Source organism: Poecile atricapillus, chromosome 1 (assembly GCF_030490865.1).
Source record: "Poecile atricapillus isolate bPoeAtr1 chromosome 1, bPoeAtr1.hap1, whole genome shotgun sequence".
Classification (NCBI taxonomy): domain Eukaryota; kingdom Metazoa; phylum Chordata; class Aves; order Passeriformes; family Paridae; genus Poecile; species Poecile atricapillus.
The window spans coordinates 176370067-176397306 of NC_081249.1; the positions used below are offsets into that span (position 1 = coordinate 176370067).

The 27240-nt window shown below is 45.6% G+C and overlaps 1 protein-coding gene across 3 annotated transcripts in view; it reads left to right on the forward strand.

Moving 5' to 3' along the window:
* RTN1 (reticulon 1) overlaps nt 1-27240 on the forward strand; it is a 115362-nt gene that overhangs the window by 75031 nt on the left and 13091 nt on the right. Inside the window, exon 1 of one of the 3 annotated variants that reach the window (XM_058860043.1) lies at nt 23731-24028. The exons of the other annotated variants lie outside the window; for them this stretch is intronic. Coding sequence (XP_058716026.1) covers nt 23968-24028 — 61 coding nt within the window. The 5' untranslated portion in view covers nt 23731-23967. Of the gene's footprint in view, nt 1-23730; nt 24029-27240 lie in introns of those variants that run through there. 3 annotated transcript variants of the gene reach the window in all.

Sequence of the window (27240 nt, forward strand, 5' to 3'; positions counted from 1 at the left end):
TGAGGGACACCAAGGGTCAGGACCACCCATCTCTGCGTGGTATCCTGGTGTCTCTTAGGTAGTGTCACAAGCTGCAGTCAGAATCACTTCTGGGGTGACAGTGTCAAATGCCCTGGATTGAAGAAGGTGTTTTCCCTCCTTCCTGGTGCCTCTTGTACTGTCCCATGGTGTCCAGGGCTATCCCACAGTGGACAAACACTAAGCAGTGTGGGCTTTTCCTCCATTTGGTGTCACAGAAAAGCTGATTATACAGAGTTTCTCAAGGAAATGATTTTCCAGCAGAGATCTGGGAAAGACCTGAATTTGTTTGGAATGTTTTTTGTTCAGCTAAACATTGTCTGCATTGAGTTAGCACATCCCTGCTGTTGGAGGAGCTGCTAGAGAGGCATTTTTCCATGGGAAGGGGATGTTTGGTTGGGTGCTTTAGCAATCTGAGGCTTGTTTCTCATCTGCATGCTCTCACCAGGCTGGCTCTGCAGTCAGCAGCAAGCCAGGCCAAGGCTTAAGCATACGGTAATGTTAGTTTAATATTTTAGTGCCATCTGCTGAAAGTGCCTCCACACTCTGGCCCATCTGTTTTCTGTGCTTCAGTTTGCTTTTTATGGGGCTCCAGCAGCTTTGCATCCTTTGGAAAGCCCCTGCTTGGAAAAGGTGTAGGGGAGAGGGAAGTTCTGCCTGGGGGTGGAGTGTCTGCACCTTGTGATGCTGGAGGAGGAGTGGGATGACAACCTGTCCAGAGAAATAAACCTGTGAACCTAGTCCTGGTCTTGCCATGAAATCTTGGAGTAGCTTGGTGAGCCTCTGTGGACTTTCCTCCCACACAGAACGATTCCGGTGGGAAGGGGCCTGTGGAGGCCGCTGGTCCAACCCTTTGCTCTCAAAGCAATTTGGTCAGGTGGCTTGAGGCCTCCTCTGCCATCTTCATCATCTCTGACCTCCTCTGCCACCTCTGTCCATCCTCTCAGCCAAGGCAGAGGTTTTGGGGAGCTGAGAGTTGGAGCCTGCAAGTCTGGGTCAGTCCCGTGCTGACACCTTGGTGCCGCTGCCTGCGGGCAGAGCGGGGTAAAGGAGAGATGCCACCCAATGCAGCTCAGACAGAGCAGGCTGGCAGGAGCTCCATGAGGTCCCAAAAGCCCATCTCCTGGCCCACAGCCACGATTCCTGGTAGAACACTCTTGACAGATGCTTGTGACTCATTTGAAAGGCCTCTGTTGGCAGATCCTCCACTCCCAGGTGTCTCTCAAAAACTGTTAACACTCTTCCATCCTTCTTTACTTTAGGCTAAGCAGTTCTGGTTTCTTCATTTTTTTACCTTTGTGGTTATGTTTTTGAGCTTCCTGAACTGTCTTGCTGCCTCTGTTCTTTCCTGCCATTGGGGCCCAGACATCACCTCCAGCCACCATGACTGAAGAAGTTTCCCCATACCAGCACTGACTCTTCCTCTGCCCATGGAGGAGGAGAGAGAACTTCACAGGTACACATTTCTGCCTCACCTCCCCACTTCTGGCCATTTCATGCAGTTCAGCTGCCACCTGACAGATTGTCACCCATCAAGCTGTGACAACTCAGCCAGAGCTGAGCTGGCAAAGCTGGACATGTGCAGGCCATGGTGGTGGAAATGAGCAGCGTGAATGCCAAAGGGTCTGTGCTGTACAGGATTTGTCCTTCACTCCTTTTCAGGGAGCAAGGACTGAATTTGGCTCCTTCTGGCCTCAGGAGTGGTTGCAGTGTGACCTGTCCCCTCTGCAGAGGGGACACAGAGAGCTGAAAAATACTCACATGCTGACTTGGGAGTTCTTCCTGGAGTCCTGGTTTGACAGGAGCATAGCAGAGTCTCCTAAGTGAGGAGTGGTCACTTACAGGAGATACCTGCACCCTGGAAAGGATCAGAACAAAGCAAAGAACAGGGGATTTTCTCCCTGGATAACAGTTTGCTTGGGCAGTGGCTGGGATCAGTGGTGATTACTGCAATAATCCCTCTCACAGTGAGCACCATGTACATACACCAGAGCATGACCTTTATATAACCTTCAGAAATGTCTCAGTAAATCTCACCCCTTCATTCCACAACCTGTGCTATCCATAGACTGAGTATTTGGCCTGCTTCACCTCTAGCATCTCTTTCCTTCCCTGATTTTTGTCTCTGTTGCTGAAAATTACTCCCCATCTGTTTGGTAAGGTCAAACTTTTAATGCATGTGTGTCAAAGCATCTTAAACACAGTGACTGGATGCTCAGAGGGGCTTTTAAAAATTGGTACAGCTCTAACGTGGGAGGATCACATGTCTTCTCCTGGGACTGCTGTCTACTCCACTGCCTGTGAGTGTTAAGTACTGAGCTATAAAAAATTATAGGCTTTATCCTTCCGCTTTTATATATCTCCCTTTTCAGAGCAAGGGACAGCCTCTGAAGAGCTGTCATCAGTCCCAGCTCTCAGACAGAAGTGTACCTTTCTGACAGATATGAAACACAATGGTGTTTATAAAATCTTCCTGCCAGATCAGGGTTACATAGTGACCAGTAGAAAAACAAACAAAAAAAACCCAGAAAGCTACTTGTTTAACTGTACACAGAGACCTGATGGTTGTGTCAAATGTTCAAGTGTCAGGGCCATGCACAGCAAAGTCCAGGCCAAGCACAGAGAGTTGGCAGGTATCTGTAGACAAACAAGAACCTGCTAACAAGAGGAATGGAGAGAAAAGATGTTTTAATGTGCAAACACTTGTCTCTGTGAGTCCATAGCTTGCTATATCCATATCCATGTCTGTGTCCATGCCACACCAAGCTGAGCACCCAAAGCTGGCTCAGTTCTGCTCCTGGGAAAGGCTGCAAGGAGACAACTGCTCCTTTCATGAGTAATTTTTCTGTTAATTCAGGTATACCTCTAGTGCAGAATCACTCATAGTTTAAACAGATTTTAAAAGCCAAAATCTTTACACAGAGTCCCTTTTGGTGTCTCTTCATGTCAGGGATCAGGGGCTCAGCTTTCAGACAAGGCTGTGACACTGGCAATCTCAGTGGCCAGATTTTGCAGATGCCTGGATGGATGGATGGATGTTTTGCCTGCATATTCCAGCAGATTTGAGAGATGTCATGGACAGAGAATCATCTAGCACCTATGAGATAGCAATGATAGCTTTTCTATGGCTGACACAATATATAGTGAGAGGTGATGTTTACTCTGGGCACACAGAAACAGGAAAAAACCCAAACCCTAAGTCATAAATAATGAAGGGGTGAAAATTATACAACTTGTAAGGTTTTTCTGTAAATCACATTAAAAGATCTTTCACAGAATCAGAGTGGTTTGTGTTGGAAGGGATCTTGAAGATCACCTTGTTCCACCCCCCTGCCATGACAGGAACACCTTCCGCTAGACCAGCTGGCCTTGAACACTTCCAGGGATGAAGCATCCATACCAAGTCAATGTTTTAGCTCAGAAGGTGCTTAGGGAAGTTTATAAAATGGAATACAGATTAGGTGAAGGAAAAATCAAAATATATTTATTTTGCTAACACAGAATATTTTTCTCATGAATGCAGTTTTCTCATAATTTAGTGTTTTGCAGGGAATTCCTAGAATGTTTTGTTTTCTGATCTAGAAATGCTGCTTCTTAACCTCTGCAGTGCTCTGTGAGCTGGGAATTATGCTTTTTCATCAGTTTCATTGATTAATTAATTTGAAGAGTTTGGACTCATTTCAGGTCAGATTTAAATTTAAGATTAAGCTCCAGTGATACAAAATTTACTTCTAGGCCTCAATGAGAGGTGGAATACAAATTTCTGAACCTGTTGGCTCTAATTCCTCAGATGTTCAGCTGAAAAATGACTTCCCTGAGTATTGCTATTTGTGTCTGGTAGATACCATGAAGTTAAAATTAATTTATTTGACTGTAGTGAAGGGTGGGCATGTGATAGATTTCCATTGGGAATAAAACCTGGAGGTGGGTATTGATTTTCCTGGTGTTTTTCCTTAGCTTCTGAGGGTGTACTGCTGATTGGGACATAATAGCTATATTGACTGAAAAGGGGATTTATTTTTTTGTTCTCCTTGGGGAGCTGTTGAGTTCATGTCAGTTCAGAACAATATAGAAATTAAGGGGCATGCAATGATCCAAAATTCAATCCAAGGGCTTGAATTCCCCCCTGAAGGAAGTGTCTCATGATCTTGTCACTAGCTCTTAATCTTACCTCAGTTACCACATTCCTTTGTTTTATTCCTCTGCAGTATATTTTTTTTCTAACTCTCTTGACCTTTACACAACCTGGGCAATTTAGTCTGCTATTTTTTTTCCAGAGAGAGATCACAAATACCCTCTTTCCCCTCTGGCTCTGAGAGCAGCTTTGTGGTTTGATGGGAACTGTGGTGGTGAGAGGTCATTCTGGTGTTCTGGCTCTGCTATGTTTCATTTGTGTGTGAAGAATACAAACAAGTGTGGAAAAAACCCTAATGCACATGGAAGATGGGTTGGTTTTGTTGCCAGTAATCTCCTGTCCCCACCACAGGTCTGCCAGATGCAAGCATGCTTGTGGTGGGGATATATGGGGATGTCAGGGTTGCTTAAATCAGCTGTAGAAATGAAGGTGAAGGTTTGTCTTTTGGGTGGTGATGACAAATTTCACAAGTGCTCTGGGTCTGGGAGGGTCCAGCTGAGCCTTATTTCTGAAAATTTGGGATACAAAGCTCCTTGCCCTTCTGAAATAGGTGTTTCTCCACTCAAGATGGCTGAGCGACTGTTTCCTGCATGTTCAGGGCTCAGAAGAAACAAACCATGAAGGATTTGCAGCTACCTTACATAGAAGTGAATTTTTGGGGGGGGGAAATCCCTTCCCAGGTGGGTTGCTTTGGTGCCAGAACCTCTGGTTTTGGGGTTTATCTTCCTTGCAGCTTCTACTTGACTCTCTGTTTGAGTCTATGCACTGAAAGCCCTTTGATATCACTTGCTCAGAGAAAACCTTTCCCAGCTGGTGCCATGAGATTTTATATGGAATTAAACCTCCAATACTCTCCTGCAACACCTGAGCATCACTGGAAAAGATGTACCAGATTTCTCCCAGTTCATATCAAAATAATTCACAACTCAGTTCATGAGAGTGCAAGCTACAGCGAGAGGTGACCTCAGGAGTCCTCTGAGCTGGGGTAACTTGAGAGGCACTAAAAGGACACAGATAATCAGTATTACCTTTGCAAAAAAGCCATGTCTTAGAAAGGGAGATATAAGGCTTCCAAGGTAGCAAATTGAGCTTGTCTTAAGGATTTGTCATTAGATCATCCAGACTGCCAGGTAGTGTAGGAATCTCAGTAAAGACTGTCCTCCTTCAAACTGGGTCCTAAAAAATAATTTGTCAGGGAAACAGCTTTTGATGTTGCTACATCATCCATCTGGGATGAGAGCAACACATTTCATACAAATGAGAAAAATGTAATTTTTTTTAATAGCTTCTTATCTTTTGAATAGAAGGTGCAATGAGACTGCAAAATTCAAGGGATAAAATTGATTCAGATTTCCAAGGTTTTGTACCAACATGGCCTGGCTGGTACAAGCTCTGTGCCTTGCTTGGTGCTATTTGGGATCCACAGTGGTGTAAGATCAAAATCCAACCTCTGACAATCCCAGATTGTTTTCTGAGAAACTCCCATAAAGGCAGCCCAGGATCTCTGCTCAGTCAGTGTGTGCTGTTGGCAGAAGCAGGCATTGTACAGACAGGTTTTTCTGCTCTCTTTTAGGAACAGAGACAGTTCCTTACAGAGCAGTGTGTGAGGGGGTCCTTGCATTCATCCTCATGAAATTCTGATAGCATCCACAAAACAAGGTCTGTATCTGAGCAATGAACAAAGCAGGGAAGCCTGAAGAAAAGCCAGCAGAGATTAATAGCCAGGATTTCTGAAGGTTACTTCATCAGCTAATGAAGCATTGAAACACTGAAACACAAACAGCTGTGCTTACTTGGGTTAAGTGCAAAAGATGTGCCAAGGAATTGGAAGTTACTTCCCAAAGAGGGAGAACAGGCTGTTTGCCCTGTCTGTCTGGGATTCCTGCACTGGAGCTTTGCTGCTGCAAAAACAGAGCCACATTTCACCCTTGGCTGAAAGTGAAAGGCTGATTGCTCCAGCCAGGGAGTGATAAAATGAGTGGGATTTAATAAAAGCAGTAGTAGCAATTGTGCCTTTAGAAATGAGCACTCACCTTAACCCTCATGGTCACAATTATTGCAGCTGGATGTCTCACACTGACTTCGCTACACGTGCACAACCCCTTTTGTCTAGAAAAGCTGCTGGAAAAGGACTGATATTGGCTAATTTATTGTGTGAGTAATTGATTTGTTGGGTGTGATGAATTGCTTTCACTGCAGTAACACCAGGAACACACAACAAAACTGGGAAATTACCTCAGTTTTTTTCCGAATTCTGGTTTGTGATATTATCCTTATTGCATGGTTATTGAACCTTATATCCAATAGATGTCTCTAAAAAAATATAGCTGTTTTTTCTGTCATTAACAGAAGAAGTGAGCAGGAGCAGTAAGGCATCCAGCAGAATGATTAGCAGCACACCATGCCTATCAAAGAGGGAATTTCCATATATATTGTTATATTTCCATATAACTATGGAAGTGTGCTTTTTACTTGTAGATCTTGCTCCTCCAGCAGCAATGAAGGGGAGATTATGTTGGAATGAAGTTTAAATGGAGAAAACGACCAAAGAACTGATCCTACTAAGAACTGAAACAGCTTTGGCACGTGTTTGATGTTGCTGAATTATTCATTGAGCTGGCTGGGAAAACTGACATTGCAAAAGGAAATAAATGAGGGTGCTGGAGGAAAAATGTTAAAGGGTGTGTTAGCCAAAAGTCCTGGTGTCACAGAGCTCCCAGGGAATGGGGGCAGTGATCCCACCTTGAAGGGCCAGTGGCTGTCAGGTGCAGGCCTCTTCTAAAGGAGAGAGTGGATGTTTTGGCTGTGCAAACAGCACTGGCTTTAGTGATGTTTGTGGGCCCAGATTAGCTCAGTCTGGGATGTGAGATCTTCCCTTTGAGGGGAGGCATTGCAAAGAGCTGGAAATGGCCAACAGGGCACTGCTTAGGGTCAGAGGCACTGATGGGGCAACTCATGGAGCATGCAGAGCCACACAGACTGAAATTCAGCTTTGTCAGGCACACCTGTCTGGGGAACATGCCATCTCTTATCCCTTTTCAAGGAGTCTTGCTTCCTTCTGTTCCTGCACCCCTTGTTCAGTTCTATCAGTGCCTTCCCTCAGTGCTTCTTCTCCAGGTGAGAGGCTCTTTCCCTGACCAATCTGGGCAGCTGTCTGCAGCTATTCCCTCTCTTCACTTCAAATCCCACAGAAAGAGAGCAGCAATGGCTCATCACACTGCTCTGCATTACACCACTACATGTGAAGGAAGATGCTGGAGTCAGAGTGTGTGCCCTTGTTTCTGATACCCCAGAAATTGGGGTAACATTGCCGGCAAGCTGTGGGGGAACCTCTGGAAAATGAGTTTTACTGTGTAGTGATGTGGCTGAGAGGATGTTCCCTGTGTCTCTGGGGTTACTTATCAGTTTTGGAGGGTTTGTGATCTGAACTAGACGCTGGGTATGACCTTTTCCTCCTCCTTTTCCTCTTCCTTTTCCCCCTTCTTCTCCCCCTCCTTCAGCCCAGCAACAGAGATCAGGCACTTGATGGAGAGGTTTGACCAAGTGGCCAGGGAGAAGGAGAAGCTGAGGTGGGACCTGGAAAAAGTACAGAAGTGCAGCAGAATCAGAAAGAGAAAAAAGAAACGAAAAAGAATTTAATAAAAGTTACAGAAGGGAGGGAACTGAAGCCTGTTCCTTAGCACAGCTGGGATCTGGCACTTCTTGGGGACAGTCTGAGCAGGAGCAGTGCCTTTGCAGTGCTCTCTGCACTACAAGCCACAGCAGCAGCTAAGAGGAGAGTCTGGATGAGCAGTGGTCACTTAGCTCATGCTTGATGCTACATGGAAGGAGAGTTTAAAAAGGTCAGTGTGATAATCATGGCCTCACAGGCCTGCCTGTGCTGTGGTTTGAATCCTGCTTGGGGAGTAGAATCATTTCCTGGCACCTCTGTGTCTGCTAAGAGTAGAAACGTTGCCTCAAACACTGTGTAAATATCTCTGTTACATATAGCTGTGCTCTCCTGGGTATTGTGAAAGGAAATATTCAGAGCACTTGGCTTCAGCTCCTGTTGTTGTTGTACTGGTTGGAGATGCTGGCAGATGAGATTTTCAGGATTTATTCAGATGAGAGCTTTGCTTTTGCCCTGTGGGCAAGGCTGGAGTTCAGAGCTGCAGACTCTATTTGTGGATTTGAGTCAGGCATAGACCCACATCATACCTGAATGTATAACCCTCTACCTGCAGTTTTTATAAATCAGGATTAAATGTAGGAGTTTGGATCTTTCCACAAAGGTGAGATTGCAACACACTTTCAGCTGTCATCCCCACTTTTGCTGACCATAATGTAAAATGTTGAGGCATCCCCTATGCATCCTTTTAGCATTTTTCGACCCAAAATAGGAAGAGAGAGGATGTAAATATTTACTGGGATTGTGTATCAGAGAGCACCCAGGGATCTGCATTTGGATAATCTGCATTGCAAGGGAAGTCAAGGGAATAGCAGATGACTTTGAAAGGCCGCAGTGCTGGATGTGTTTCTTAACATGCACAAATTGCTCCCTGATTTCTCAGGAAAAAGAAAGCTCTGGGCTGATTATTGGTTTTAGATCTTATTTTAGATGTAGTGCCTAGAGACCCAGTAAAGATCAGGATCTTTTGTTAGCCAAGATAAGAGCAAGCAGTAAGGCTCTTTCCTTGGAGAGCTTGCAGGATGAATTTCAGTGTGAGGAGGATTATTTAATGCAGGAATTGCCACCTTTTTGTGTTGTCTGAGGGTCAGCCCTGCTTTGCCTGGTGCCTGCTCCTTTTTTCCAGCCCCTCACAATGGTGTTACCCTTTGGGTGAAGTGGTGGGTGGAAAGGTGAAGGAGAGGGGAGAAAAACAAGGGGTCTGCTCTGCTTTTTTCTCAAACCTTTTCCCTACTTAGAGGCAGTTGAGAGGTGAGAACTGGCAAACTCATGTGTTAGTGAGTCCCTGCATGCCTGACAGTGCCAGTCAGCCCCATGTGCCCCAAGAGCATCTGTCCCATCTCAGAGAGGAAGGATGAGGAAATGTGCCTAACACAGCCATACAGAAGTCTGCCCACTGATGCTGAATGAAGAGATGCGTCTCTCCTCCTTTCCAGGAACTGTTTTGGCCCATTGCCTGCAGGTAACATAAACACAAGACATTATTTCCAATCCCCACACCCCAGCTCTCTGATCAGTCTGATTTGAAGGTGCTCCCATTCCCATTTGATTTGAACTCAGCTTTAAATATAGCTCATGGAGAAGGATGCAGTGGGTTTGGTAGGAGGTGAAGCAGAGCCAGTCCCTGTGATCACAAGATTCCTCCTGCCACATACTATAAATGATGCTCCTGCCGTGCATTAGAGGAACGGAACTACGCAAGGGCCTGAGGACCAAGTGCTCTGCTTGAATTATTCATCATTAGCTGTAGCTATTATTATTTAAGCTGGTCAGTTCCTTTCCTTGATTGCTACCATCCACTGTCCTTCTCTTTTTTTTTTCTCTTGGGCTAAAGCAAAACTCTTCTCCATCAAGCCGTCTCCAACCCTTTGCCATATCCCACTCATCCAGATCTCCTGGACCTCCTCTCCAGGCTCTTGCTTGCAGTTATTCATACCAAGCCAGAGAGTGCTTTGCTGCTGGTGTTAATCCCAAGTTTGTGCTGGGTTTCCCATCAATATCCCCGAGTCTGACTCAGATGCTTCATACAATACGTTCACGGGAACAGTTCCCACCGGCGGTGCCAGCACGCCTTACTATCATCCCCATTTCTCCCTGAGAGGCACAGGCCTTGTTTACTCCTCTTTTAATAACACAGATGGTTTTAATAGTTCTCTGCCTTCGCCCCCAGTTCTTTCTCCTTGTCTGTAGTCTGTTTAATGCTTCCTTCTAAGTGATGGCTTTGTCACTTAATCTCATTAAAACTTCTCTCCATTGAACTCCGTGAGCTGCTTATCAGACCGTAAGCCTAATCTCTCATTTGTAATTAATTTGTTCTGTGCCTCCTACAATTTGGCATCATTAGATAATGGCATCACCCTCAAGGTCACTGATACACAGCATGAGGTAAACACCCATGGCTCCAGCACAGGCTGCCCTGCTGGCCTCCTCCTTCCTCCTCCTCCCTTTGACACACGGCTTGATTTTATTGACATGTTTCTCCTTTTCCCTCAGCCAATTTCTGATGATGCTTCCTGTCCAGCCTGTGCTGCTGTGTGACTGCAGATCAATATCTCTGACTGTCTAGAAGCAAATGCTTTTCTGATATCCTCCTAGTGCAGGCTCATCTGCACCAGCTTTCTGCTCACCTTTCATTTCCTTCCTACTTGGTCCAAGAATTTATTTGCAGTGCTCTTCCTTATATGTTTTTAAAACTTGCAGAGCCTTTTCACAGAACCCTAGAATCATAGAATACTTAGCTTTGGAAGTGACCTTAAAGATTTCCCAGTTCCAACCCCCTGCCATGGCCAGGGACACCTTCCACTAGACCAGGTTGCTCAAAATCCCGTTCAGCTTGGACTTGAACACTCCCAGGTGTGTCCTGGTGGGCTTGGAGTTGGGAATAGGACACAGGAACCTTTCACCTTCAGGCCTTTGGGCCCAGTGGACACTCAGTGGCTTATCAACAGCATAGGTAAAACAACCCATAAATCACTATTACAGTTCAATCAAATCATAATAATGCACAAACCATTATTATGATTTGACATCCTTATTTTTGAATAAAAAAGGGAAAAATCCCAGATTATCACAGTTCAAGGCACCAGCCAGTATCACCAGGCAATTTCTACTGGTGAGATGAAGGATATTAAGCACTAGCCAGAGATGAAAACCAATCCAGTGCACCCTCCCTTAAGCCATGTGTTCACACACTTCTAAAGAAAGAGGGATACCTTCTGTGGTACTCCCATCTGTTCACTGGGATTTGCTGGTATTGGGTTCTCTGGGACCTTTGCAGGCTCTGAAAATAGGGTCAGTCCTGGTACAAGCTCAATCTCTTAATTTTCTCCAGTAGATTTATTTTCATCTCTCATATTTCCCTGTTTGAGTGTAGTTTATAACAGATTTGACCCATTCATTCAATTTTTGCTGTTATCTGCCTGAAAACAATCTACTAAACTTAAGTCCTAGACGCACACAGAGCTGTCATTAGATCATAGCTATCGTTATTCAATACAGTATTGACCACAGTATTCAGAAATTCAGCATTCAGGCAGCTACAGAGAACAGCTCCAAATCCATTGCACACAGAGCTGGGGGGAGGAAATCTCCCAAACACTATAAAACTCAGGAGTCTGCAACTCTGTCTTCTAATTGGCAGCTTTTGTAAGCGTGCCTAATTTTTCTTGCCTGATAAACAAGAAAGAAAAGCAATCCAAACCTGCTGGTGAGAGATTCTGCAGCCTTTTGGGACAAGGCAGGCTGCTATAAAAGAGATATATGTTTTTCTGAGGGGGGGGTGAGTGCAGGAAGGACATTTTGCATTTATCCTGTAATGGCTGCACACAGATCAGCCCTGGTGCCTTGCTGGGAGCTGGCACAAGGCCACCAGGTAGATCCAGCTTTGCCACTCGAGAGCAGCTACAATCAAGTCACCCAGTGCCACATTTTGGCCAAGAGGCAGCTCTTACCTGGGGATAAATGACAGTTACTCCCAATGAAATGTGCCTGGCTCAGCAGCAAGATGTATTTGCGATTGGCTTGTGGACTGTTAGGAACTGTGTGTTTTCTTTGGATGGGGTGATGCCCCAAGATGCTCGTTTAAAAACTTCATGGTTATAGTCAGAAACAAGTTTATGCTCAAAGGACATGTTGATAAGACAAGCGACTGACTGTCAGTTTGACTTCAGGAGACTCACTCCTGAGATCAGAAACAGGTTTGATCAACAGATAAACCTTTCCTTTTCCCAAACGATTCATATTTCCTAAACCATCCTTGGTTTGGTCTCTCTCACTCCTCCAAACCAAGCTGAAGACATGTTTTTATTCCATTTGTTTAACTGCCTTTGTGTGCTGTGCTGCCATTCTCTGTGCTCACACAATCACTACACCAATGTGACCAACAAAAGAGCAAAAATCATTTTATTTGGCGCATACTCTGATTCCTCTGAGAATGAGCCCAAGTTTGGTTTCATTCAGCTGTGATGCACTTGAACCCCTGTCCCTCAAGAGAATGTTGCAGCACTAAATACCAGTTACCTACTATCAAAAGGGATGTTTAAAATTTCAGGTGTTATTTTATTTTTAATGATCCATTTGTCTTTCCAGGCTTGTGAGCAGGCACTGAAATTGCTGTGATTTGCAGCCACAGGCTGCCCGTTTCCTCCTCTGCTTCCATGGAAACACGTGTTGGATGAGGCAGAACCAGGCACAGACTTAAAGTACATGATTTCCAAACTATTTGCTTTTCCTTACAAGGAGTCCTTTACCTCCTGTTTTTACAAAACTCTGTGTGAGGAGGAAATCTCTCTAGGGAGAGGCAGCTTTTTGAGGTGAATGACTGGTGTTGATGCACAGGTTTGAAAGTCCAATCCCCAAGCATGTGAACGTGCTGCTCAGAGGTGAAATGCAAGAGACAGAGCAGGAACAGTGCCTTTTGGAGCTTGTGTCACTCTGGCTGTGGCATTTGGGATCAGAAGAGTTCTGTTTTTATGTAAACTCTGCTTTACTTTCATCTCCTCCCTGGAGAGGTGAAGATTGTACCTTCTTCTGCACTTCAGGACCCCAAAGATACCCGATTTGCTCATGTAATAGATCCATGTGTTCTCTGGGCAGCCCCTCTCCTCCTTACTAAAAACCTCTCTCCCTCAGGGTAAAAAACAGATTATTTGCAGTTTGATGGTAAAAAGAGGGAGGGCTGAGAAAAGGGCAGCAGCTCACACAGAGCTGTGTGTCATAGCTCAGTACAACTCTGGTGTGTTTTGTGTGGGGAATTGATTCAGAAAGAAACTGTAGGAAAAAGTGGACCTAAAGTGACACCCACCAGCTCTTCCTTTACCTCCCATGCAGCAATCTCCTTTAGAAGGGCTCTCACCCTGCAGGGACACCGGCTTGCTCTGCCACCCAGTGCCAAGCTGGAATCCCAGTGCCATGGGAGCCAGATCCTGCTGTGGGGGCTGAGTCTGCAGGATCTGAGCCTCACCTCTGGCAGATGCACGCCTGGTATCTTCTATTTGACTCCTATTTGTCAGTAAGAGGGGAAAAATTGCTTTTAGATGTGGTGACTCTAATGAGGCACTGAGACGAATTGCTGGGTGCTACATTTGCAGGATGTCTTTCCTGCGTGGAAAAGGAATGTATTTTATCTTCCATCACTGGCAAAGCATTCATATTTAGAAGGCTGTGGTAGCCTAAGCAGGGCAGAAACCTTTTTTACAGAACAAACCTCAGGCCACGCCCTTTCAGCTGCAGGAAAGGATGGAAACATCATCACAAAGCCCCGTCCCAGGCATCAAGAAGTAAATGTCACTCCACACTGTCTGATGATTCCACAAGATTCACACAAATCAGAGCCCTTCATTAATTATTTAGCTTCAGGGAAATGTGCCAAAGGGTTCTGACACTTCGGATGTACAAAATAATTGCCACGTTTTCTTCCCAGCTAACGGGGAGGCCAAAATAAATTGTACCAAGCTGAGTGGTTGTGTGTGTGTGGACAGGGGCAGGACCTTCCTGCCCTTGCATGTGATTCCATCCATACCCCAGAGCCCACAGAGCTTCTCAATGTCTCAAAGAGCTCAGGACTGTCCCCCTGTGTGTCAGTGTGGGCTGGACGTGTCACCACGCTCAGCCACGGCCATCTCCATCCTCCCCTCCACGCAGTCTGTCCCCCTGCATCATGTCTCCATGTGCCTTCTCTCACTCCTGGGCTGCTCTGGCTCCTCCAGCCAACAAAGGGACTGCTGGTGGGTTTGTTCTGAGTTGCCAGAGCAGGTCTGGACCCTCTGTTGGGAGCAGTGGAGATCCACACCCTGCACAGAGGGTTCCGCTCCCTCCCGGCTGCTGAACGCGTGGTGACAAACCAGCAGCTCCCCCTGCTCCAGAATAAGTAGGTCTCTACAGCAGGTTTGAAACTTGAGAAAAACAAACACAGAGCAGCGTGCCTATATTTATCTGAAATTTAGAAGCTGTGGTTCACAGGGAGCTTTGATCATTTTAAATGTCAGGCAGTCGGGTAAAAGAATGAGGGGGGAAAAAAGCACAGTTAAAAAGAGTTTTGGAAAAGGTAAGAGCTGCTGCTACTTCCAAAATGAAGTCCTTCTCTTCTTCCCCCAGTATTAATGATCCTAATTTTGAGGGGCTGGTGTCTCAGCTTCAAGCTGGGGATACTCAGAGGCTGAGGTTTCCTAAGTCCAGCCCCACAGGTGCTGAGGACCAGCTGGACTCAGAGTCCTGCCCTGTAATCAGGGCTGATCACATCTACTGCACCTGTGAAAGAGGCAGTTCATCCAAAACAAAATAAGACAATTGAGTTTGGGGTTTGGGTTATTTTGGTTTGCAAACCAAAATAAGATTGTGGTTTTCTTGAATTTACAATGATTTGAAATTAATGTCATGCCATTATGGTTTGTCTCTGATTCATCAGCAAGACATTAATTTTAAGTACTTGGCACTTGAAATTCAAGAACCTCACATGGGACACAAGGGATATTGTGCTTTGGATCCCTGGGTGGATTTATTAAGAATGAACTAACTGATATCATGCAGTGAGGTATTTGGTGGTACCTGTCTCAGTCAGGGAGTTTTATCAAAGCCCCATGTACTTAAATGTTTGCAAGAAGGGAAACACTTAAGGAAAGTAGCCCTAAAATCCCATTAGACCTTTTGTGAATCTTGCCCAGACCTATTTTACTGTTCTCTTTGGAAATCCCCCATTTCTGCAAAAGCCAAACCTATTGCAAGGGAATTCACTACTCATGCAGAATATGTACTATGCTTCCTTCCACCTCACACTGCTCGTGTGCAGTGCTCTGGGATACAGCTATTTCTGGATCTCTGCAATCTGCATTTCTCCTGAAATTCCTGTGCTTCTACCATATCCACGTGCTGTTATCACAGCACGTTAAACGTGCTGTCAATAAGGAAAACATTTTCCCTTGTTTAGTTTTGTCCAATGGGCTTTTAATCTGCTTATTAATTGATAAATATGGAAAAATAATTATATTTTTCATGTATATATTCAAATCCACCCTATACATTCTCTTTTGCTCACACTCATCCCAGGACAGAGAGTTATCAGTCCTTCTGCAGCAGCAATCAGGAAAATGTGATTTGTGGTTTTAAGCAATATCATCGGGGAAATCTGAATTCCTCAGACTTTTTCATTTGGTTTTGTAAATGTGAAATAGTTTTGCTGATCTATCTTTAATCCTTTAGCCTTGAGAATGGGAAATTAAATTGTCTTTTCTCAGATACTTGATGTCAGCATCCAAATCAGGAGTTTCTCATTTTGTGCAGAGAAGGAGTGAGGTTATATGATACTCAAGTGCTCAGAGATACGATCTCTTCTTCAGAGAGAAACCCATTTCCACAAATTCAGTGGGTTCAGCTGGGTTCTGATTTTTTTTTTTTCCCTTCTCTTTTCCCTCCTTTTGCATCTGTTTTCATAAGATAACTAGTTTTAGGGATGACTGATCTTAAGTTCCTAATGAGCTGGCTTCAGGGTGTGGATTTTCATGGCATATTCTGCTGATTGGATGCTGGAAGCTTGCTTCACCTTGCTGATGGTATCTTCCATAAGATATACACATATGATTTTTCCTCTTCCCTCTGCCCCATGTGAGGGGATGTGCTGGGGCAGGGCCAGCTCCCCACTGCTCAAACCATTTCTGATTTTCTGTGTTGCTTCGCTTCCAATCAATGTCTTAAAATGCCACAAAAAACCATTTTCCCTGCTCGTTTCCCCAGCAAACACGACTCTGACCACTTTTCAGCCAACACTTCTGGCACATCATTTCCTGATCTAATTCTTCTAATTGCCCCAGAGGCCCATAATAACATTTAAAACTCAGAGTGCTGCTTCACCGTCCAAAGCATTTCTCCAGCCAGTGCCCACACAGACTCTCAGCAGAACCCTGCCCTGTTCTCTCTTTATTTTCCCCTTCTCACAGCCTGCACTGCCACTTCTGCCTTACACACCAGGATTTTATGTCCTTCATTGTTCCTTTTGGGTTGTTTTCCCCCACTTTGTGCCACGCAGCATGGTTGGCATTGCTGCAGTAAGCAGCCACAGTGCCCCTTCATCGCTTTTCCAAACGCTGTAGGCTGTGTTTGCTCAGGACAGGAGCAGCTGCTTCCTCACCTCTCCTTGTCCAACCTGTCCTCCATTCCTCTGCAGCCTCAGCCAGGATTTTCCCATATTAACAGCCAGCTTCCCAGGCTGGCTATGACTGGAGCTGTCTCTTTGCAGAGAGCATCTTGGTACCCAGGTGTCTCTCCTCCATGGAGCAGGCTGTTGAATCCAGCAGTGTGGCAGTGATTTGCTTCTGTTTTCCAGGGAAAGCTGGGGTTGCCATGACAATGGTGTGCCGGCCGAGCCGGTGCATGGCTGTAGTATCCACACACCTCCAGCACTAATGCATTTCATCCTCTCTGCAGGGTGGGGTGGGGGATGTAAAACTGCCTCTGGTGAGATGCTTGAAGCAGCTCTCCAGCATGCTGAGAAGCTCAGGCCCTTCTGGGGAGCACCTTTCCTCAAAGATTATTATTTTTTGGGGGAGTATCTGAAGCTGGGGAAAGGGGGTTGATCTACATTAAATTATTCTGCACCTTCTCCCCTGGTCTGAATTGGGCTGGCAGCAAGAGTGCCAGGTACAGGAGCTGTGGAGCCAGCAGAAATGCTGCAAACTACAGCTCATTCTCAAGCACCCCTGGCTGCTTTTGAACATCCCAAACTCAATTAAGGGCTTGTGGCACTGCTGCAAACGTAGCTTCAGTATCCTGAGCCTCTGCCTGCAGGTTGTTGGTTTAATTTGCAGTCACATTTGCAAAATTTGTAGTTGCATTTTGCACTTGGGCAGAGCACACCAGCCCATGAATCAGCACCTGGAGCTTAAAACCTTGGGTCTGATCCCAGCAGAGCCGGAGCAGAGGGTGGCTCTGCAAGCTGGAAGCAAAGCTTTGGCATTTTTTGTGGGAACATCTTTCCTGGGGTGCACCAGAGCTGCCTGAGCTCAGGACTTGGATGTGCAGGGGAGCAAAGGGCAGGACCTTGTGACATGTGGCACTGGCATGTGACACTGCCTCATTTCCCCAGCTCAGGCACTGGATACCAGACCTTGCTTCAAGAATTTGCTAAAAATGAATCATCATCATCATCTCTTCGGGGCATGCTTGGTCAAAGAGGAGAGACCCCTGTGCCCCTTACACACCACCAGGCAGGATTTCACCATTTCCAGGAGCAGTGCAATCCAAATTCATCTTTACAGCCTCACTTGATGTCCCCTGGCCCAAGAATGGCAGCCAGTAACATCAGCCTTGTGAGTTGTGTTGCAAAAATGAGCGAGGCTCCTTTGTTGGAGCTGCAGATGTTGTGCTGGGTGCTGCAGAAACAAAGCTCAAAAAGCAGGTGATGCCCCAAATTTAAATAGACTGAGCAGACCCAGAGAACTCGGAGAGAGGATTCCCAAGGTCACGCAGTTAGCCTGTGGCAGACGTGGGGACTGAACAGAGATCTCCTGAGGCTCAGCCACGCTGTGGTCTCAGGACTGTCTTCTCTTTTGTCTTCCAGTACATTAAGAAGATCAGTTAATGAAATGGAATTAATAATGCCAGCTGCAGCACCAGCAATGCTGTAGGAGAGCAAAATTTCACAGCACAGGCTTAAAAACAGAAGGCTTGAAAATGGTAATAAACTGCAAGCACTTCCCTTTGTAATGAGGGAGTGCAGGAGGTCAGAGAGGGTTTTAGGGTCTCTTCAGCTTTACTGATCAAATCTTAAAGGAGGAATGAAGATGTAGTGACTACCTCCCACAGAGGAGAGAAACTCATGATTTTAAGGTTCCCAGCAACTGAAAAAAGTAGTCCCACTGGAAAGAATCAAAAGACTTTTCTAGGTCAATGGCAGGAATAGAGGCTTTATTTCTATGAACCTCACAGTTCAAAAATAACATTAAAGAACCAAGAGAAATTAGCCACCTCTGAAGAAGCAGGAGTAAATCAAAACTGATTGTCATGTGTTAGTTGTGCTGCTGCCTGCAGTAATCAGGGCACCACAGGAGTCCCGGCCATCTCTGGGATGGCTGCTGAAGAAGGTCTGGGCCGTGTTCACTGAGGAGCATCAGAGGCTCAAAACCCAAAATTGTTTCTTATCAACAATGTTGAATCTAAGGAGCTCCCCCCAAAGGGCTCATTTACTAGGATTCAAGGAAAGGCCACCTCATTCCCAGGGAAGGAAGCAAGCACAAAGCTTGTCTCAGCTGGGTCTTTCACCAACTCATTTGGCTTGTGTCACTGGCTTGCTGCTGAAAATCTTATTATAAAAAGGTCGTCCTATACAGTTATATACAGTTATTATACAGTTATATATGGTTGTTTACAGTTATATATAGTTATTATACAGTCTTCTTATACAGTTGGGGCTCTTGAACCTGGAGAAGGGGAGACCTCAGAGCCCCTTCCAGCGCCTAAAGGGGGCTGACAAGAGAGCTGGAGAGGGATTTTGGAATGGGCATGGAGTGATAGGAGAAAAGGGAATGGCTTCATCTGGCAGAAAGCACATTTGGATTAAATGTTGGGAACAAAATCTTCCCTGTGAGGGTGGTGAGGCCCTGACCCTCGCTGCCCAGGAAAGGTGTGGATGTCCCATCCCTGAAGTGTTCCAGGCCAGGTTGGATGGGGCTCTGACCAACCTGGGATAGTAGAAGATGACCCTGCCCATGGCAGGGGTTGGGAACTGGATAATCTTTAAAGTCCCTTCAAATTTACACTTCTATGATTAGATATGTCCATATATATCTATATATATATATAGATATACATCCATAATCTCAGCCTTTGAGCAAAGATGGGTATGAAGAACAGTTTTGCTGAGCAGAAACAGAGGCAGCAGAGCAGAAACTTAGCACATCTCAAAATCACACTTCTTGTCCTTGTGAACAACCCAAATATTTTGACTGATGATTAAAAAACACCCCTATATATCCAGGCATTTCAAGACTTTAAAAGAAATCGCAGGGAGACTGGAACATTATGTGATGTGCCAGGACATAGGGCTTCCTTTGTTATGATTGTTCAGTTTCAGGCTTTAATTGTGCCAATTTAAGACCATATTGTCTTTTTTTTACCAGCTTATTGATTCCTTTTGTGGTTTGAAGATCTGAGAAAAAAGGTAATTCATCACTGCATTACATCTTCTAAGAGAAAATAGCAAAGACCTGGGGCAAAAGACAGCAAGGACAGAACTATCTATGTGCTTCCTGTACTGTGAGAAGGGATGGACCTGAAACAGCCATCAGCATCTCCCAGCTCATGGCCTTGCCATTTGAGCTGCCTCTGAGCAGCTCTGCAGACCAGAAAATGTGCAAGAATGAGCACAAGACAGTGAAAAGGATGAGAGCAGAGCCAGGATTTGGCCCATCCTTCTGCTATTGACAGCCTCCTGACAGAAATGTAATTGCTGGCTGCCCTTGCTTGGAGTGCTCAGGCAAAAATTCCCCGTTGCTCTTTAGAGCTTCGAGACATATTAATGCAACTTTTAAAATAGCATCCTCTCTATTTTTGTTGCTAATGCTAAGAACAAATTAGCTTAGAAAAATAACCCAAATGATCTCCCTTAATGCTATTGTTCTCCTAAAGTGCTAAGTGTCAGGATCTTTCAGCACCACGTTGCAGATCTGGCGCTGCCCTCAATGTGTCCCACGGAGCCTTGGCGAGGAGTGATGCAGGAAAACGCCATCAGTCCAAAGTGCCTTCAAAGTCACTGCACTCCAGACAGTGGTTTCAGCTCTGTCTTTGGGTTTTTAATCATTAACTAATCTTTGAAACCAACTGAAACCAGCTGACCTCCACCCCTGCCCTCCAGCTGGGTTGCTAAGGGGTGCCCTGACATTTACCTCCTGTGGTAGAACAGTGGGTGCTTCTGAGCTCTTATGGATTGATATATGGTCCATTCAAGTATATTTACCTAAAAAGCCTTAAATGTTGCTAACTCTGACCTCATCAGAGCTCATCAGTGGTTCACAGGTGGGCTGGGTGACCGTGGAAGGACCTTTGGAGGGAGGCAGGGTAGGGCTGGAGCACCGGTCCCTGCTGCAGGATTTCCTGTGGCCCTGCAAGGAGCACAACCCTGGTGGTCACACACTATGGCAGGGTGGCCCTGTCCTCGGCAGAATTACAGTCTGCACCTCATTTGGCCATCCAGAGGTGGGTGCCCCATGTCTGGAACTGTTAAAGGCCACGTTGGACAGGGCTTTATGAAACCTTGTCTAATGAATGGCATCCCTGCCCATGGGCAAAGGGTTTGGAACTAGATGCCCCTTAAGGTCCCTTCCAAATCATTCTGTGATCCTGTGATCTCTGTTGGAGGGACAGGAAGAAATGAGGCAGACAGCAATACTCTACTCCTGTGTCTGCTTGGCCAGTGGTTTCCTGAAATGATCCCACTGCAGGATGGGCTGAAAGCAACCAGGTAACTTTATTTTACTGAGTGCTTACCCCACACGTCCTGCACACCCAGATCATTATCTCTAGCAGAGCTATGTAGCAGGCAAATATTGATAAGCCCTCTTGGCTTGTGGCTGTGCCATCAACACTGAGCTTCATGTGACCTCACTAACACATTTTAAGATCTGTAATGATTTCAGTAATACCCACAGGAGGCTTCCAATGAACAGTGCTCTGAAGGGGAGCAAATTCCACTCAGTACTTTTCATCCTGCTCCTGTTCATGATCACAGGAAAGCTTTCTCCCAACACTGAGCTTTCCTGCAGCTGATGCCATGATCTCTGTGCATGTCTCACCCTTTCAAGATCCAGGCAGTGCAATGTTTATTTGTGCCTTCCAGCCTGCTCCTGGTTTAGTTCTGTGTCAAAGAAGAAGTTCTTAACCTCAGGAGTGATGGCCAAGTGTTTAGTCCTAATTCTGTCTCACTACTTACTGAATGCATAATTTAAAATCTCATTATGGAAATGCATTTTTTTATCAATGGCCATTTTAGTCCTGGACCCACCCAGCACTGACTGGGATTTTGTGCAATTTCTGTAGTCACACATAGAGTTGCTTCTGTCCCCCACCTGCCCCAGGTCCTGGGACAAGTGAGTGCACACTGGAAGCTCTTCTTAGCCCATGTACATTTTCAAAGAGTCTTCATCTCACTGTTCCAGTTCAGCTCTGTTTCTGACACAAATGCAGTGTTCTTGTTACTGCTGGTAAAGCGATGGGTTCTGGTGCCTGTGGATTAAAATAGTTCTGGAAGTAGTGTGGGAGAGTCCAATCACATGGGCCAGGTCTGAAGAGACACTTGTGCAAAGGCGAGTAAGAATTTAAACAGGAAGCCTGATGGTGCGTTCGTTTTGGTAGCCTGGAAGAAGGAATGGAGACATGAAGTCTGAGGCAAGAAAAATTTCCACCAGCAATGAAGGCAAGGAGAAATAATTAGTGGGATGTTAAATGTGCATGGACTACTCTTCTGTCCAAAGAGAATTTGTTCCTCACACTTGACTGAGAAATTTGGGTTAGTGAGACCCAACAGAGATCTTTTGCCTTCTCACTGCTGTGTTGCTGGTGGTATTCAGCCAGTAGCCATGAATTTGACCTATGCACCATGTTTGGGGTGTCTATGGCTATTCCAGGGACAAGCACACAGAACATTTATGTGAATTATGTCTCTGTTTTATACACACTGCTTGAAAATACTTCATAGTATGGCATGGTGCTGGGAACCCCCATTGCAGAGCTGCAACATTTGCAGGGAAAAACATATCAATAGAGATATTTTCTGCTCTTGCAAAGGGTCTAAACCAATCAGTCCATGCAAATTGTCCCTTGCCAACCTCTTTCCTCCTTTTCTTTTTTGTTTTTTTTTAAACAAAGCCAGGAAGAAGACAAAATCCAGATTTGTAGCATTCTAGATGGTTTAATCTTACTACAATGCAAAGGCAGCTGAAGCCAGTTCTGCCCCAATTAGCTAAGGATTTCCCTGCTAGGGCAATGAAGATGCTGAGTTCAAGCCTAAGCAAGTATTTTTGGGGATCTCAAGGATGGTTTATAAACATGAATAATCAGCTGTTGGCCCTCATAATTCCAGCAGAGTTTCCTAGGTAAAGAGTAAGATAATACAATGGTGAATCTCCTTAATTTTTGGTTTTTTTCTGTGAGTTACCTGAGGGAAGGATAAGTGCAGTACTACTGCCAGTTGGAGGAGATATCTGTTAACTCAGGTTTTAAAGACTTTTTATGTTTGGAGCCAAAAGAGCAGAAGGGTTCAAACTTTATTCCCCATGCTGATGAGCATGTGACCCACTGCGTCTGTGTTCCACATAAAAAAACCAAAATTCAGTAAAACACAGCTAAAGTGAAATTATTTCACAAACTGTCATGATTTAAATGTCTGTGTTCCACATAAAAAAAAACCAAAATTCAGTTAAACACAGCTAAAGTGAAATTATTTCACAAACTGTCATGATTTAAATGTTTAAATCCAGCCACAGAGCTGAGAGGTGCCCAGCTGGGGTCATTCTGCCCAAAATGACTGGATATAGTCTGACATACTGGTCACTCTTCAGTGAAATGGGGTGACTTTTTGGGGAGTTCATTAATATTACTAGGCACCCCAAAATCTGAAAATGCAAGCAGGTTGAGTGGCAAAGAATTTTCTTTCCCAGTGTTTGCCAAGTATGACCATTGCATGGTTATGATGTCTCTGCAAGGCTATTCAAAATTGTTTATTGGTGGGGAAACTGAGGCAGAGGCTGTGTCCTCCTAGGAAAGGAGTGGTGGGGGCCATGTTAAAATTCAGCTATCAGTGGGCATTTCACGAACTGTCCTGCATTCCTGCACTCTTACACCTCAAATCCTGATTTATGCAGCATTTTGGGCCATGAGAGAAGGCAGCACTCGTTCCCTGCACACCCAAACCTGGTGCAGCTGGGAGTCCTCAGCATCCTGGTGTGGCAGGGCTTGGCATGGGGGGCCACACGAGTCACCCCGTGCCCGCAGGGTTTTCCAAAAAAAATAGCAAAATAGGGGTTTCTCTGCAGGGCTTGCATCCTGACCTTGTTTATTTTCCTGTCTGCTCTCCGACCCCACCCAGCCGGCCAAAGGAGAGGGAGGCATGAAAACCTGGAGCTGTGTGAAATTTGGCCTTCACCAAAAAAAAAAAAAAAAAAAAGAAAAAAAAAAAAAAAAGAGAAAAGAAAAGGAAAAAAGAAAAAAAAAATATACCAGATTCCATCACTGTCAAGAAATTTCTGGAACACGAACAGTCACAGCCGTACTGACACATAGGAAACACTGCTCACCCCTCACCGCCCCCCCCCTTTCCCCACACCCAATTTGTTTTTATTTCTTTGCCATCAGGTTGCCTTAACCATTTCCACGGCTTAGGAGGCTAAGCCGCCGGAGCGCAAGCTTTTGATTTGAAAAGGGACCGCATCCCCTTTTCAAAGGAGCCTGCTCCCTAGGGCAGCCACATCACACTGCTGATTTGCTGCAGTGGAGACCGCAGCGCGTACAATATGCCCTCCCCCTCCGCCTGTGCTGCTTACAGCATCAGTCCGGAGCCGAGCGGGGAGAGGCAGCGGTACCCAGGAACCCACCCATGCTCGGGAATGCCTGACTGCTAACGCAGTGCCTCCGACCAAAAGGACCGCCAATCCCTCAGCTCTCCGAGATGCAAGCCAGTGCCGATTCCACCAAGATGGACTGTCTTTGGAGCAACTGGAAATGTCAGGGTATTCTATCTATTCTGGTGTTGCATGCTAGGACTGCATGGCAGAGGAGGCAAAGGCAGGATCCATCCATTTTTGCATTGTTCACCTGTGGGCCTTTGCATGCTGTTTCCTCTCCCTCCCCGCCGAGCTTTTCTTTGGGGGTAATTTAAGAAAGGAAGATTAAAAGCCCCTATTTCTGCTCTCGGAATGCATTTCTCCCATCCCCAGGTGTCTCACCCTGAAAGCATCCAGGATACAGGTCCTCCCTTCCCACCTTACAGCTCATTCCCACAGCATCCGCCCTTGCCTTTAGCGGCGTCATTCCTCATCCTCGGCTCTCTCCGTCGGGATATCGCTGGCATGATTTCCCACCTTTCGGGCTTTAGGGAGGCCGGGTGACGGTGCCCTGGTGCCCGCCGGGGTTGGAGGTGGTGGCTTTGGGCTCCTGGGTGCCTCCTGCCCACGGACACACCCAGAGCCGGGCTCAGCCCGTGTCACACAAAGAAAACGCAGCTTCGGCAGGGAGGGCGACAGAGCCGGGGCACCGCAGGATGGCCCCCCGCTCCCTACTTTGTTCTAGGGTTGTTTTTTTAAAAAAAAAAAAAACAAACACAATAATCCTTTCATTACGTTCCCTAGCACTCGTTCGGGGGGTAAAATATTGCGATGATGTTGTGTCGCTGCCGCGTAGGCGAAGGGAACAATGGCATCTCCCTTTTGGGCTGATTTTCAGTGTATTTTGAGCGGGTCGGTGTCTGCGCTGGGTGGGGCTGGCCACCTTCCCGGGTGCCTTGGACAGCTTTTCAGCCATTTTTAGTCGGCTTCACACTTCCCAGCCGGCATCCAGCCTTTGTTTTGATAAAAGACAGTCTCTGTGACGCTGCTCGGTGGGCAGATTAGAGGGAGAAAAGCTAGCGGCTGATCCTGCCGGGCAGGCTGGGGCTGCTTCGGGCAAGCTTTGTTTGGATGTATTTTTTATTTTTTTTTTTAATTTTAAGGTGCATGTTTACTCTGAATAGTCAGTTCATGATGCTGATGCTCACAGCAGGGTCCCTGAGAGAGAGATTACTCCATAGCATCATCTCATTAAAGGCTCCAGGATGCTTGCAGACAGTTTCATAAACGCAGCTTGGTGCAACAGAAGCTGCAAAACCGATTCTAAGTGTTTTTTTTGGGGAGGGGTGGGGATGGAGAGACCTTTCAGAAGCTTGTCTCTAGGGAGCTTGATATTTTTGCAATCTCAATTCAGCATTTAATTGTATTTAGGAACTGAGGGTTTTTAAAGGAAGATGAGTAGCTGGAAAGTAAACAGATGCACCTGTTAAATGCCAGGCTCCAGCAGCTCCGGCTTTCCACACTGAAATGAAGGGCAAGGGTTTTCCATGCATTTGTGGGATTCATTAAGCTTATTTGAGAGAGTCACAACCAAACTTCAGGGTCTTTTCATCTGAGCTTTGCAGATGAACTTCCTTGTAGGGTGGGGTTTGGGTCTTCGAAAATGCTCAGTATTTTGCTGATTCTTATAAAAACATTGGCTTGCTGAGTCAGATTGCTGAACCACCTGTTTTTAGAACCAAACTGAGAATTTTCCTTCTCATCAGAAAAAAAAAAAAAAAAATCACAGATTATGAAAGTGGAATAATGAAGGGCATGCTGCTGTTGTTTAATTAGTAATTAATAATAATAGTGGGGGTTTCTCTCCTTCAGTGCTTTCCTTTTTGAAAGTGGGGTAGATTTGATGAAAATTGAATGACACAATATGTCCCATGCTGATTTGAAAACAAATCCCAGGTCTGAAAAAATCAACGCAGTTAAAATAAATCACTTGCCTCACTTCCACAGCATTTGCATATTTTTTATTTTCCTTGGGTGGTGCTTTATGATTCCAAAATGATCCTGCAGAAAACATGAAATAGCCATAGAATATTATTTCTGTCATCAAAATTCTTTGATCAGTCCCAGATAAAATAGAGGAAATTTAAAATTCAGGAGAATGAAGACTAAAGACGATTCATTGATTCCTTTAATATCTATTATTCATGTTGTCTCTGTCTCAACCTGGAATACCAATTTTGTGCAAATCTGGAGTTGTATAATTTTGCCAGCTTGATTGTCAATGGAATTGTGGTTCCTCCCTGAAAAGTCTGGAATGTGTCTGTGAGTGTAACAGATGCAGAGAGAAATCTCAGTAAATACAGAGCATATTTTTATGGAAATTATGGAGATTCAACAATGAGGTTAACAAAAGTTTTGAGTACTAAACAAGCAAGCCTGCAACTGTCTGTACCATTGAATTGATCCTCTAGCACTTGTAATTGATGTAAAATCAGGTGGGGATTGTGAGAAGCTGCAAAGACTCTTGGTGAAGCTTTGACTTTTTCCTGCTCAGTCAAGGTACTGTTATTTATTTCCCTTGCAGTGAATCAACTGCTGCTGCTGCACACAGTTAGAAATATTGGTTTTTACCTGCCCATCCTGCAGGTACAGCAGGATTAAAGCAAAGGTAGATCATGACCCAGCCCTTGGGTGAGCAGGACAATAATTCACCCTTGCTGGGCGTCTGCTTCATTCAAAATATTAACATGGGTGGCTTTGGGGAATTGCAGTGACTTCCATGCCCAAGTCATCTCCGTGCTGGAAGGTGATGCATTTGAAGCAGGCTGGGATGGAGCCATGCATAATGCATGAGTGTGAGGAGAAATGTCCCCCCTGGGTGTGCTGGTGGCTGTGGGCCTTGGAGGAGCAGCCCACAGCCTGTGCCAGCCGTGTGTGTGACACGGGGTGTGACACGGGGTGTGACACGGGGTGTGACACAGGGTGTGACACAGGGTGTGACAGAGTGCGCAGCTTCCCACCAGAGCTGCTGGGCCAGGGCAGCCTTCAGCCTCAGGTGAAGGAGCAGATCCCTGTGCCTTCCCCAGGGACTCAGCTCAGCACAGCACAGCTTCACACCCTGCTAGAGATGTTCTCTGGATTAGGAAGGACGTAAAACCATGGAATATCCTGAGCTGGGAGGGACTCACAAGTTTTGTGTAAGTCCAAGTTCTGGTCCTGCACAGGACACCCCAACAATCCCACCCTGTGCCTGAGAACATTGTCCAAACACTCCTTGGATTCTGCCAGGTTTGGTGCTGGAACCAGTGCCCTGAGGACCCTGCTCAGTGCCCAACCACCCTTTGGGTGAGGAACCTTTTCCCTTCTATCCAACCTAAACTTCCCCTGACACAGCTCCA